This window comes from Schistocerca piceifrons, chromosome X (assembly GCF_021461385.2).
Source record: "Schistocerca piceifrons isolate TAMUIC-IGC-003096 chromosome X, iqSchPice1.1, whole genome shotgun sequence".
Taxonomy (NCBI): Eukaryota; Metazoa; Arthropoda; class Insecta; order Orthoptera; family Acrididae; genus Schistocerca; species Schistocerca piceifrons.
In genome coordinates, this window is record NC_060149.1 from 825420243 (window position 1) to 825432968 (window position 12726).

At 37.1% G+C, this 12726-nt stretch overlaps 1 protein-coding gene across 3 annotated transcripts in view; it reads right to left on the reverse strand.

The window, feature by feature from the left end:
- The window catches only part of LOC124721352 (protein sickie), a 242547-nt gene that overhangs the window by 176537 nt on the left and 53284 nt on the right, over positions 1 to 12726 (reverse strand). For all 3 annotated transcript variants that reach the window (XM_047246278.1, XM_047246277.1, XM_047246276.1), the window contains one exon: positions 11260 to 11331. In XM_047246278.1, coding sequence (XP_047102234.1) covers positions 11260 to 11331 — 72 coding nt within the window. The remainder of the gene's footprint in view (positions 1 to 11259; positions 11332 to 12726) is intronic.

Below are 12726 nucleotides of genomic sequence, written 5' to 3' on the forward strand. Positions count from 1 at the left end.
CTTTTACATTATTAAATAACTTGTTTGCAAAACCAGTGCTACACATGAGGGACAAAGCAAATGAGATAGAAATGTTTTCAACAGAGTGACCTTCAATTTGGAAGGATGGTGGCTACAATCATGATCTGACCACCCTGATTCAGGTTTTCTGCGGATTCCCTACATTACTTAAGGTAAATGCCAGAATGGCTTCTCCTATGAAGATATGGGCCACTAAATCTCCAATCCCCGTCAAACTAAAACTTTAATTATGTATATTTGAATTATGTTTCTTTGTTGTTCTTGAATTATAATACCTTGATATGTCTAAAAACCTTGTAAAAGTGATCCATAGTTCAAAAGAACTACCACTACTACTACTACTACTACTGCATATGAGCTCCAATTTCTCTGTCATTGTCATTTAAAGCAAGGCATTAAACATAGGCTTTCAAAATTTTAAGAGTATGACTTTCCATGACACGCAACACCCTCTCTTTTCGTGACAGCCACTGAATTTGGATGATCATCTGAGATGCTCTCACACTTACTAAACGATCCCTTGAAAACACGCACCACTCTTGTCAGTCGTCACGTCCTCTATTAATCCTAACTGGTTGACAGTGCCACACTGCTGAGGAATACTCGAGAATCAGTTGAACAAGGATTTTATGAGTTACCTCCTTTATGGGTGAGTTACACTTCCTTAAGATTCTACCAATGTATCTCAGTCGTCCATCTGCTTTTCCTAAAACACTTCTATGTAGTCATACCACTTTAGGATAATCTGGACACATCCTCGCACATATTTTCTGCTGGTTGGTCATCAATTGTGTAATCCAACAAGAATGTGTCTTCCCACTATTTATGCACAATATGTTACATCTGTTTATGTTGAGGATAAACTGCCAGATTGTACACCAAGTGTCAATCTTATGTAGGTCTTTCTGCATTTTACTACAATTTTCGGGTGTTGCAATTTCCTGGTATACAACAGCTTCATTTGCACACAACCTTATGCGGCTTCTAAAAATCAATAAAAACAATGGATCACTGCAGGCAGAATCCACAAGTAATCCTATAGTGGAGGTTTTCATTCTCCAAAAGTTCACAATAAGCAAGGATAAATGTGTTAAATAATTCTGCAAACATAGTAACATAACTGATTTACTTCTACAAATGTGCGCATTTGTCTGATGGCCTTTTTGAAATCAGCAATGACCTACACCATTTACCAGTCACTTTAATGTTTGTTGCTCAGGCAAGCAATGATAAAATGCTGCTAGTTCTTTCGTATAATATGTGTAGATAATAATTATTATTTGTTCACTGACTTCACATGAAATCAAAATTTCTTAGGATTTCTTTTAAGATTGGTAGATTGAATTCTTAATTCAAATCCATAGCATACTTCTCAGACTGCTCTCCTTAAATTCATTTTGACTTCACCTAACTTTTGTTTGTCAACAAGGCTTTGCTTGAATTTAAATCTATGATTAAACTCTCTTCGCCTAGATAATCTGACATTTTAACTGCTGCACTTGCTAAATAGAAATATCTGCCAACCTGCTTCATCATTCCTTTTAACACTGGCAGGAACTGATGATACAACAACCTTATGGACATTGATTCCTTCCAATAAGTTAACGGCATTGAGAAGCTCAAGCCTGTTAGTCACCAAAAAATTTATGACAATAGCCTCAGAAGTCAGGTCAGTAAGTGACTGTTCATGGTCACAATATTTAGAACAAATTTGCACAAATCCCTTTCCCTAAACCTCCCACTAATTCCACAGCACGAACAGGAAAGTTATGTCTACAGTGTCAAAAGTTTTTCTGAAGCACTAAACTACAATCCCAACACAGCACTACAACTCTTCACCCGACAGTGGCATCTGAAATCATTGCAGAATCATCTGAGGAGCCAGTTCGATTTCTCTGCTTAGCTTAAAAGTAGAGGACTTTGATCATTCTGTGCATAATGAGCAGATCTAAAATTATGCTTTCACTCCATATGCAAGGAAAGCAGTCATCACTTCAGCTTGTTGTCCGAGGAAACTGACTGTGGTTTTGGAACATAGGTGGCAGATGTCTTTCATGCTGAGAAGTTCCCAATGAGCACATGGCTGTACTTAATTGTGGTTGACAGCACCTCCTCCACATTTTGACAAAACTTCCTAGAATGCATACCAAGTGCATCTGGTCTTCCTTCCGAGCTACTGCAATTTTCCTAATGGCTTCATTAACCACCTAATGTTGGAGATCCCAATAATCAGCACATCTACCCTCTGCCCTGGACCACACCTTTCAAAAAACTCAGCTCCGGTCCTAGCAGATTAGGTGTACCACACTGTCTTAGGTGTGTTCTCAGCCACGTGGTGCACCCTGTAGTTGTTAGTAATGCATGAGGAAACAGCCACATGGTCACTATCAACCATCTGCCTTCCCCTGAGAGATTCAGGACCCTGGCACAGTACTCTATTCATATGAAAGTGAAGACAAACTGGCCAGGTCAGATGCAATGGAATACACAGTAACATCAGTGTGGTCCCAAGTAACACAGGAGGCACCAAAATGGTAACAGCTTTTGCTTCATGTGCACTAACAACACTGCAGACAAGGGTAGTGGATTGAATCCTATGAGCACGTACACTGTTTTTCTTGTGTCCTATAACCAAGATGTGTAAAATCCTTTGGTGCAAGTGGTTTTCAAGCAGTTATATACAGGGATCATCATCAACTGGATTAATAAACAGCTCAGTAAATCTAAACTGTGCTTTTAAGAAAATGCCTAACATAAGATACTACCAAAATGATCTGGTGCATTTGTCTTTATAATAATCAAAGTCCAGGGCTTCACATGATCGGCAGCATACTTTAATCCAAATATCAGCTCAAAACAACCAATGCTGTCATTTATCAGTTGAAGGTGTTTTCTGTTGTCTCTGGCACCTTGAATGAATTCTTAAGCATAGTTAAATTCAGTACATGTTGAAGAACACCTCACTGTCAAAACAGAAACATTTAATACCCATCCCCTGCATTGTGCACAGTATTTTGCAATTTCTTTCCTACAGCTTACCATATTCACTTATCACTCCATGAATAAATTACTGTTGAATGCACATGCACATGCCTTTGGAAATGAAATGAACGAGCACTCAAGTACTCAAAATCCTTTTACACCTTGTAATTCATGTTCTCTTATTGCAGGCAGCCCAACCTGTTTTCACTGGAGATAAACAGGTAGTGGGGATAAATCTGTGCATTCTCAATACACTGACTGTTGGCACTAATTCACCATGGCTACCACATGATTATTGCCTTTTTATGCAGTTCTACAATAACTTATAATTGTATTTGTGTTAATTCACAGTGAACAAACATTTGTATTTACATAAACTCCATTTTAATTGACACAGTAACTATTTTAATGATGAAGTTTTTTCCACTATTTCTAATGTTGAACATTAGTTAAGGACTTTCAAGGATTTTTTAACAGTTTAGAAAACACTGAAGTTGATAACATGAAGGAGCCTACAACAATCTGGACTGATACATAGAAATTTGTCATTTAGTTTTGTTCCTCTACCATTTGAATAACTAATGTTTTGGAATGCAATTTTTCTTTTATCTATCATTGATACAAAATTGTTCAAGAAAAGTCTGACTACGAGGCTATTCAGCCATTCAAGTGAATAACTTATATTCATTTTTCCCCATCAGTAATCACGAGGAGATGAAATACTGCACTGTTAATTATCTTATCCATTTTGTCTAACTTACTAAATTTGTTTTCACATATCATGATGGAATAATTGTGATCAAGCATTAAGGTTACTCATTTCCCAAATATCTAGCACAAAAAAGGCATTAAAATTACTCTTTCCAAAATTTTGATTAAACAAGAATGAACCATAAAGGGATACTTGTTAATGAAAGGTCTGAATCATAAGAGAAGCCAAAACGTTATGACCCCCTGCAGAATAACATGTTGGTCCACTTCTTGAACGTAACACAGCAGTGATTCTTATGGCATAAATTCGGCAACTACTTTGTACTGTGCACCAGATGTCTGCACACACATCATACAATTCCCGTAAATTACAGGATGATGGTTTGTTGGCATGGAGATGGGACCCAATAGTACACAGATGTGTCTGGGTTCACAACAGACAAACTTTATTGTTCACATTTCAGCATAAAATCACTATCATGCTCTTCAAACCACTGTAGCACAATTCTGGCCTTGTGATGTGGACATTTATTCTTTTGGAAGATGGGATTGCCATCACAGAAGACATCAAGCATTAAGGAATGCAAGTGGTTTTCAATAATCACAGAGTTCACAGATGGTACGGTGTCTTCGAGTATTACCACAGGTCCTCTGGAAGTGTATTCTGTTGCCACCAAGAACTTGCTTGCATGGCATGGTGCAGTTTTCAAGTAATTGTTCATTAGGATGATGGCATATCAGGACACAACCATCAACCTTATGTAACATGAAATATGATTCATTTGACTAGGTGAGACATTTGCATTAACTCACAGTACAGTCTCGATGTTCCCATGAACGCCACAATTGCAACTGATGAGTTGTTGGGACAACAACAGAGCACATAGAGATCGCTCCCAGTGGAGACCCATGTTCAGTGGCATGCAGTAAACAGTGTGCTTGGAAATACTTGGCCTGCACCAGCATTGTACTCTGTCATCAGATCTGGCATGGATTGTCCCCTATTCTGTTTAACAGAGCAGTGAGCCTCTGAGCTCAACAGTATTACTCAAGCATATCAGAAAAAAATTGTCACCCTCCAGAAGACATGCTAACACTGTACCACACTACATCTAGCCTTGATAAAGACTTCCATTTGACATATTTACTCCTTAAAATGGAGTTTAATAACTGTCTGCTTCCCACCAGTATACCTGGTATTTTACACAATACCAAGAAGTGCATAAGAGCAATATTTCAAGTTACACAAGACAGTAATATTACAGTTTGACACTGAACAACATGAAACCACAAATCAGATTAATGTAGAATCAAAATCTAACCAAATACTCCTGTCACTCATTTTTGAAACTATTTTTACTTTGCACAAAACATTTACATAATCAATATAAAAAACAACTCATTGCCTATTTTGTGATAAGGGACACATCACCTTTTTTTTCTTTCTTTCCATATGTCAAAAATATATACACTGTACATTACTGATCACCTAAAGATACAGCTGTAATTATAAATTACTACTGGCAGATATTACAGTAACTTGCCAATCCATGCCACTGTTGGTGCTTATTAAATTACTTGCCTCCTAAAACAATCTCAATTGTGTAGTCTGGGGACAATGATAAAATTCTAGGTCAGCTATCCTGACAGGCTTACCCCCAAACAAGAGGGAGGATGTAGGACCTACTAATATAAGATCCACTGAAAACAAGATGTTAATACTCTGTTACTGACACCCTATAGAAATATAGAGAAAATAAACAGCATTACACATTTTAGCATAGTATTCAGACAATGGTGCACAGAGTAGCAGCGCAAAACATACCAAAAAATACACTAGTCATTAAAATATATTTGTTTTTGACAGTATTTGATGAAAAGACAAGGGAAATACTTGTAAAATAGAATGTTCCATATTTAGTGGGCCCATTAAATTAAGCAGTCACTTTTTAAGACACAAATCCCTCAAAATAAAAGTACTGACTGCATCACCTAAACCTGCAGGCTTCATGTAACACAATTGCTGCTATTTTACTAGCTATTATCAAACGGGTGACAGCCATAGATGATAGTGCAAATAATTAAGTTGTGAGACATTGTGTCACTGTATCCATTACCATGGAAATAATCCTTGTTGTTGAAATTATTATAGACTACTATTGTTGTTGTTGCCATCTTCAGTCCACAAACTGGTATGATGCAATTTTCAAAACTCTTCATCTTGTGCTAGCCTCTTCATCTCTGCTTAACTACTGCAAGTTATATACATTTGAACCCACTTACTGTCATCCAGCCTTGTTCTCCTTGTGCAATTCTTATCTTTCACACTAGCACACCTCCCCCCCCCCCCCCCCACACACACACACAAAATAAATAAATAAATTCACCGAATTGACTATATTGACTATTCCCTTATACCTCAGGATGTGGCCCACAGATCAATCCCTTCTTTCAGTGATGTTGTGCCATAAAATACTTTTATTCCAAATTCAGTTCAGTACCAAATGTTTCTATTCTCTTTTTGCCTGAAATGTTTATTGTCAATGTTTCGCCTCCACAAGAGGCTACTCTTTGAACAAATACCTACAGAATACACTTCTTAACTTATAAATTTACATTCGGTGTTAGTAAATTTCTCTTTTATAGAAATGCTTTCCTTGCTAGACTTCAGTATACCTATTCAGATTTGCGGAAGCATGAACAGTGTTATGGGTCTGGGGTTCATTTAACTACTAAACAACCCAGACAAGCCTGATAGCAAATGCTCTAAAATTACATCCACTGATGTAGAGTGACAAAACTGGAGCCTTCAATAAGTGAACTAGAAAACAAGTAATAAAACAAATAAGAAATTTATAGCACAACTACGATATAATATTTGTGAAATTAGCAATATCAAGATGGGTACATGTGAATGAATTAAGCTTTATGAAATAGAGCAGGTCTTGAGAACACACACAATTATGTCCCCTAGCTCTCACAGAAAGGAAAAAAATATAGTTTAGGCAGGTGTTTTTCTTTCAAGAAAATGATTTAAAAGTCAATATTATGCAGATTACAAAAATAAAAATAAGGATCAGAACTGGAACCTTTTAATGCCTACTTACAAGTTGTCATTTGTCTGCCACAATATTAAAAATTCTTCTCCCCCCCCCCCAAACTATCGTATGAGCATCCTTGACTCTACACAAGTATTATGGATGACATATCAAGTGAATATTAAAGTCGCAGTAGCAGTCATCCCTCCTGTTCTTCAAAAAAAGGCTTGTATATTCTTTGTTGTCATTTCATTCAATACTCCTACACAAACTATGCCTGGCATAACACTGCTCTTTCCAGTCGCTGGCTTTAGTGAAGTTAAGTCAGTTTTGTAGAATACTGACATTCTGGGCCAAAGGAGCTCAACAACCATGTTTTTGTCAGTATAAAAAAAATCTCAAAATGTTTAAAAAGTTGTGGATAAATGGGAAGGGGGTAATCAATAAAGTGATTGTGGAGAAGTCCCATAGCGCAACCTGCTTCATTTTTGCACTGTTTTGTTATCTGGGGCTTCACTTTACAACATTTCAAGGATGTATAGTTTTGTGCAAATCTCATACCTCTCATTAGTTAATATGTCATAAAATTTCAAGAACAAATACCAGAATAGTGTTATCAGAAACTATCATCTCCCTCAGATGAAATGACAATTCCCAGATGCCTTTTCAGGCATGAGTATCCATCAATTAAATGGAAAAAGAAAGATTATTTTACAATATCCATGTTCCACTGTATGCATATGACGATAAGGCAAAACAATTATGAGCACTGCCAACTACGAGACTGAATGTTGTCTGATGATATTGTGGGCACCTGACACTGTAAGGAAAGCATAAAAATGGAGCAGAGACAAATGGGGAACCATTCTTGCAACAATATGGGCAACAACTGGAGAACTCCATTGACATGAGCGTAGCTGGTCGATTGTTTGCTACTGTTGTGAGAATCTATGGAAAATGGTTAAAATATAGTGAAACCACAACTAGGCGACAAGATGCTGAGTATTCATACCGCATAACAAAATGTGGAGATTGGATGTTTGTCCGTTCTGTGAAGCAGGATCGGTAACAAACTATGGCAGATCTCATGACTGAGTACAATACTGCTGCAAGCACAAGTGTTTCAGAGCATACCGTTCAGCACACACTGTTGGAAATGGCACTCCGCAGCAGATGATCCCTACATGCTTCCATGTTGACCCATCATCATCATCAATTATGTAAATTTCTTGAAAAACGCGCAATGCCATGGACTTAGGCCAATGGGAGCAGTGTTATCATGTTATGGGAGATATTCGCCTGGGCTTCCATGGGACCTGTCATAGTAATCAAAGACACTATGGCAGCTTTGGACTTCACGAACATTATTGCAGACCACCTGCATCCCTTAATGTTTAATGTCTTCCTCATTAGTGACAGCATATTCCAGCACTAAAACTGTTAGTGCCACAAAGCCAGAGTCAAGCTACAATGTTTTGAGGAGCATGACAGTGTACTCACTTTGATGTCTTGACCACTAAATTCTTCCAATTTGAAGTCAATGAAACACATCTAGGACACTATCGGGTGCCAGCACTACACCCAGAAACTAGACATCTGGTGTTATATAGCTTTGGGAAACTGTCAAGAATTTATTCTATCTATGGCACACAGAATTGTGCTGTACTGTGTTCCAAAGGTGCACCGACACGCTATTAAGCAGGTGGTCATAAAGTTCTGGCTCATCAATGCATATTATGCACAAGAATGTGTGACTCCTGCTTCAAATGCCTGTAGAAGGGCGCAATAAATGATACAGTAATTTATCATGTTTGACATAAATTTGAAGGTGCTTGGAAACAATGGGTAGTGTAAAAACCAATGTTTTCTTTTATTTTCTTGGGACAAAAATTACAAAAGCATTTTGAAACGCAATTACCAGTATTGTTCAACCAGTGGTCAGCATCAGACTTTCTATACATAAAAAAAGAGATTATTGTTGTCTCTTCTATTTTATCTATGAAAAGTCTGATGATAAGCACTGGCTGGTTGGATTTCATAACTGCATTCCGGAATGTTTTTGTGAGTGTTGTCACAAGAAAATAAAATAAGATTAATCAATTACTTCTTCTCCATGTACAATATGCAATGTTTTTTTAATAAAATGAATGCAAGTAATAGGAGCCAAACAGTTTGCATAAATATGGTTACACCACTGTTTACATTTTTTTGTATCCACACTCATTAATGCATGTCAATGCTATTGACTTTCATATATCTTGTGCTAAGACCGCAGTTTTCCTTAACCACTATCATGAAGTCCTTTCACACTCTGTGTGTGTGTGTGCGTGCGCGAGCGCGTGTATGCGCGCGCACTCATGTGCGTGCATGCGTGCGCAAAAGATCAAATCCTCAAAGGAGGTGACACAGTGCCTCCACACATATTGAATAATTTCTCATGCCGTTGCGTTTCGGACTATTTTAGTTTCTTCCTCTGAAATGCTCACACATTCCCACTGGATATTTTCAGTATCAAAGGACGTCTTTTTTGGCACTTGCAAGTCTGTAAGATCATCTGCTGCACATTTTTATTATTTACATGAATTAATTATGAAATCACTAAAATTCTTGACAAGGCAGCCCTCTTCTCAAGTACATTTGTTTAAAAATGGCTGCTGCATCCACTGTTTGCAGGGTGCCTGTCTCATGACCCCTTCATGAGCAAAAAAGCAGTTTCAGGTTCAAAACATCATATGCAATGATGAATCTAGCTTGTGCAACCTGTATTACCTTCTGCTGATGTAATTTTTCTTTTTTGTCTGCACCTAAGCTGCCAAAGAAGAAGAATGTACAACACTTAAAACAGTTAAGGAGGTGTGGTATTTGGAGTGACAGATCTGTTGTTAGATGCAACATTTGTAATGCCCCATTCACAGTTGATGATAAGCACCAATAAATAGTGTTCAGCTACATGCAGAAAGCACAAACTGTGCCAAGAATAAGGAACAACAACACAGCAACAGTATCGTGAGACAGCAGTTTGTTAGTAAGGCACTGACATCTTCATGTTAAAAAAGTAGAAATGAATGATTTATCACATGGCAGTGGCATTTCTAGCATGTGGTATTCCTCTTTTCAAGTTCAACAATGCCATTATGAAAGTATATCTTGGTAAATATACCAGAAAGTCTATTTGCAATGAGACTAAGAAAGAACTTTATATCGTCAGCCTCTGTATGATCAAAGCGTGTCAAAGTTCAATCATGTAGCAGTTGATGTTCCAATGCATTTTATTCTAATGAAATCACTGACAGGCAGAACAAGCATGTATTGAATATTTTAGTGGGAACCCTGATGGAAAACAAGTGAAAATAATGCTATTGTTAACTTGCGTTTTGACAAGACATAAGGCCACCAGGATGAAAGTTTCAACAATGCATGTCTTTTGCTACAGTTTTAAGGAGTGAAATATGCTAGAGTGTGGCTAGTGCTTCCAGAACATTTAACATTTTTTAATCTGAAGTCTTATGCCCTGTAACTTAAAACACATGACCCACATCATGCACCTATTCATCAAGTCTGTGAGCCATCAAAATGATGAATAATCATACGTGAATGAATTTGTTTCTTGCATTAAGTAAATCTTCAAAACAGTTTCTGTTAGAATACACAAGTACATATAGATTACAGGAATTTATTTACCAACTTCCCTCAGCGTCACTAGATGGCATATTTAATTGCAAGCTGCAGTGTTTTGCTGTAATAATGTTAATGTTTTTTGAATATTTCAGAGGCTTTGCTACATGATTTTTTTTAGAGTGTTAGAAATGCTTAAGAAGTATCAGCTAAACAAGAACTGCACGATTAACTTCATGCCTTTCACCATGGAAACCCCTTCCTGAGAGAACAACTTTGTGAAAATTGGAGGAGTGTTTTGAGAGAAACGCACAGTGGGCCATTTTGAGATATGTGAAGAATGAACTTTAACCTATCTGAAGAAATAAGTGCCAGCAAATATTAGTCAAAAACCTTGAAATGGAGGATATTGATTACCATTTGAACACAATGCACCTCTCCTGTCTGACGATGTACAACATTCCTCTTCTGTTTACAGACATTTGCATGAGACTGTAAATGGAGACTCAAAGATACTATACTGAATGGCACTTGTTTCAGCAGTTTTCTGAATGAGTGACTGAAGTAGACCAATGTGTTCAGAGATGTGGTTCACTGGATTTTCAATGTCTGAGTAAATTCCCTTTGGAGGTTTGTGATTTAATGATGTATAGTCATTCCATGATCTATTTCTGAATTTAGAATTAGTACCTTTTTCATCTCAAATGTTGTAACTTTTTTATACCTTTACATTATATATATATATATATATACATTTTTGCACCCAGGATAAATCTACTTGTCAGAAATCAGTTACTAGTACTCTGAAATTAATCTAAAACAAAAATTACTCCCACTGTGTACAAATAACCTACAATTTAATAATAAAGGGGAAAAATAAAACTAGACTCACCTCTTAGGCTTGCCCCTGTTAGAGGCTGCCTCAGTATTACAATTTCGTGAGTTCGTGTTTGGTGCTTCGAATCTGGGGGGAAAAAAGAAAAAATTAAATTAAACAAGTGATGACAGCATATGTAACCACACAAGAAAAATGTTTATCAGTTACTGCAAATGTAAACATATGTATAAATTTACACTTACTTATCAAACATGATGCAAATTGTTACACAAGCAGTCCACTACATAAGTTAGGTGGCACAGTTACTTATGTACATGATTTTAGTATGAAGGGTGAAATACATGCTACCTTACATGTGCACAGAAGAGAATTTACAATTGTTTAACTCATATCAGAAAGAAGGGAAGTTTCCCACAAACCTGCCACTAACTGATTTTGGTAAAGGACTTTCCTTTTAATTTATAATCCTGTCAATGGTCTGTTGGATTCAAAAAGATTTATCCCTAAAATACGAACAAATAGTATTAGTAACAATTGACTTGCTTGCAGATCAGAAGGAAAAATGAGTTTACAACTTGTAGTGTCTTAACCGCATGTTCTTCAGTCTTCTTACGAACGAGTTTACATGAGAAACATTAAATACTTTCCGCCAAAACGCTCTATGTCTGCCCCCCCCCCCCCCCCACTTCCGATGATTATGGGGCAGTAATACAATTAAGTGCGATTATACTGAAGGCGATGCAATTTCTCTCTTCTTTTGTTGGAAATCGTGGAAAAACTACGGGATCTCGGAGAAAGAAAATTACAGGGATCCATGGTTCTCATCTATTGTCATTAAGCATCCAAATGATACAAATTCTTCAGAAAAATCTTCGGCGCTTCCTAAAACAAATACGTCACGTTCGTGACTTTATGCAGCTATTAATCTTAATTTTTTCCTCGTATATGGCTTTCGCATGTACAGAGCCTGTGTAAACTGATACATTTCATCTACTTCACAAAAAAATTACCGTACCTCACTCACAGCCACAGCGAGATAACAAAGTTGGCACCGGTAAGCAAGTACAAGGTACCCTCCAATCGCTCAGAAAATAAGGAAAAATAAGTTATTTGGGAATTATAATTGCAATAAAATTTCTTTCCTCTGGAATACGTCATGTTCCTTACTTACTTCTTACGCCCCACAAAAACGAGCGAACCAAATAGCCTCATCAGACACGTATTAGCAAATCGATAGCTTTCGCTCACACTGGATTTGTTTCCGCAAACAAATCTCTTCAAATGCTTTCGATACATTGCCGCCGTTTTTAGAGCTAGCGATCTTTTAATGAGATCCATATCAGCACTTTCCTTTAGATTTATTAGTTATATATATAAGCGTCATTTACCTAAATTAGATCTTCACTCATTTGTGTATACTGAGCAGCTATAAATTATTAAATTAAAGTTAATGACCTGAAACGCTTCTCGCGAACAGACTGCTCAACAGCAATAAATACATCACAAAGTCGATCCTGTTGA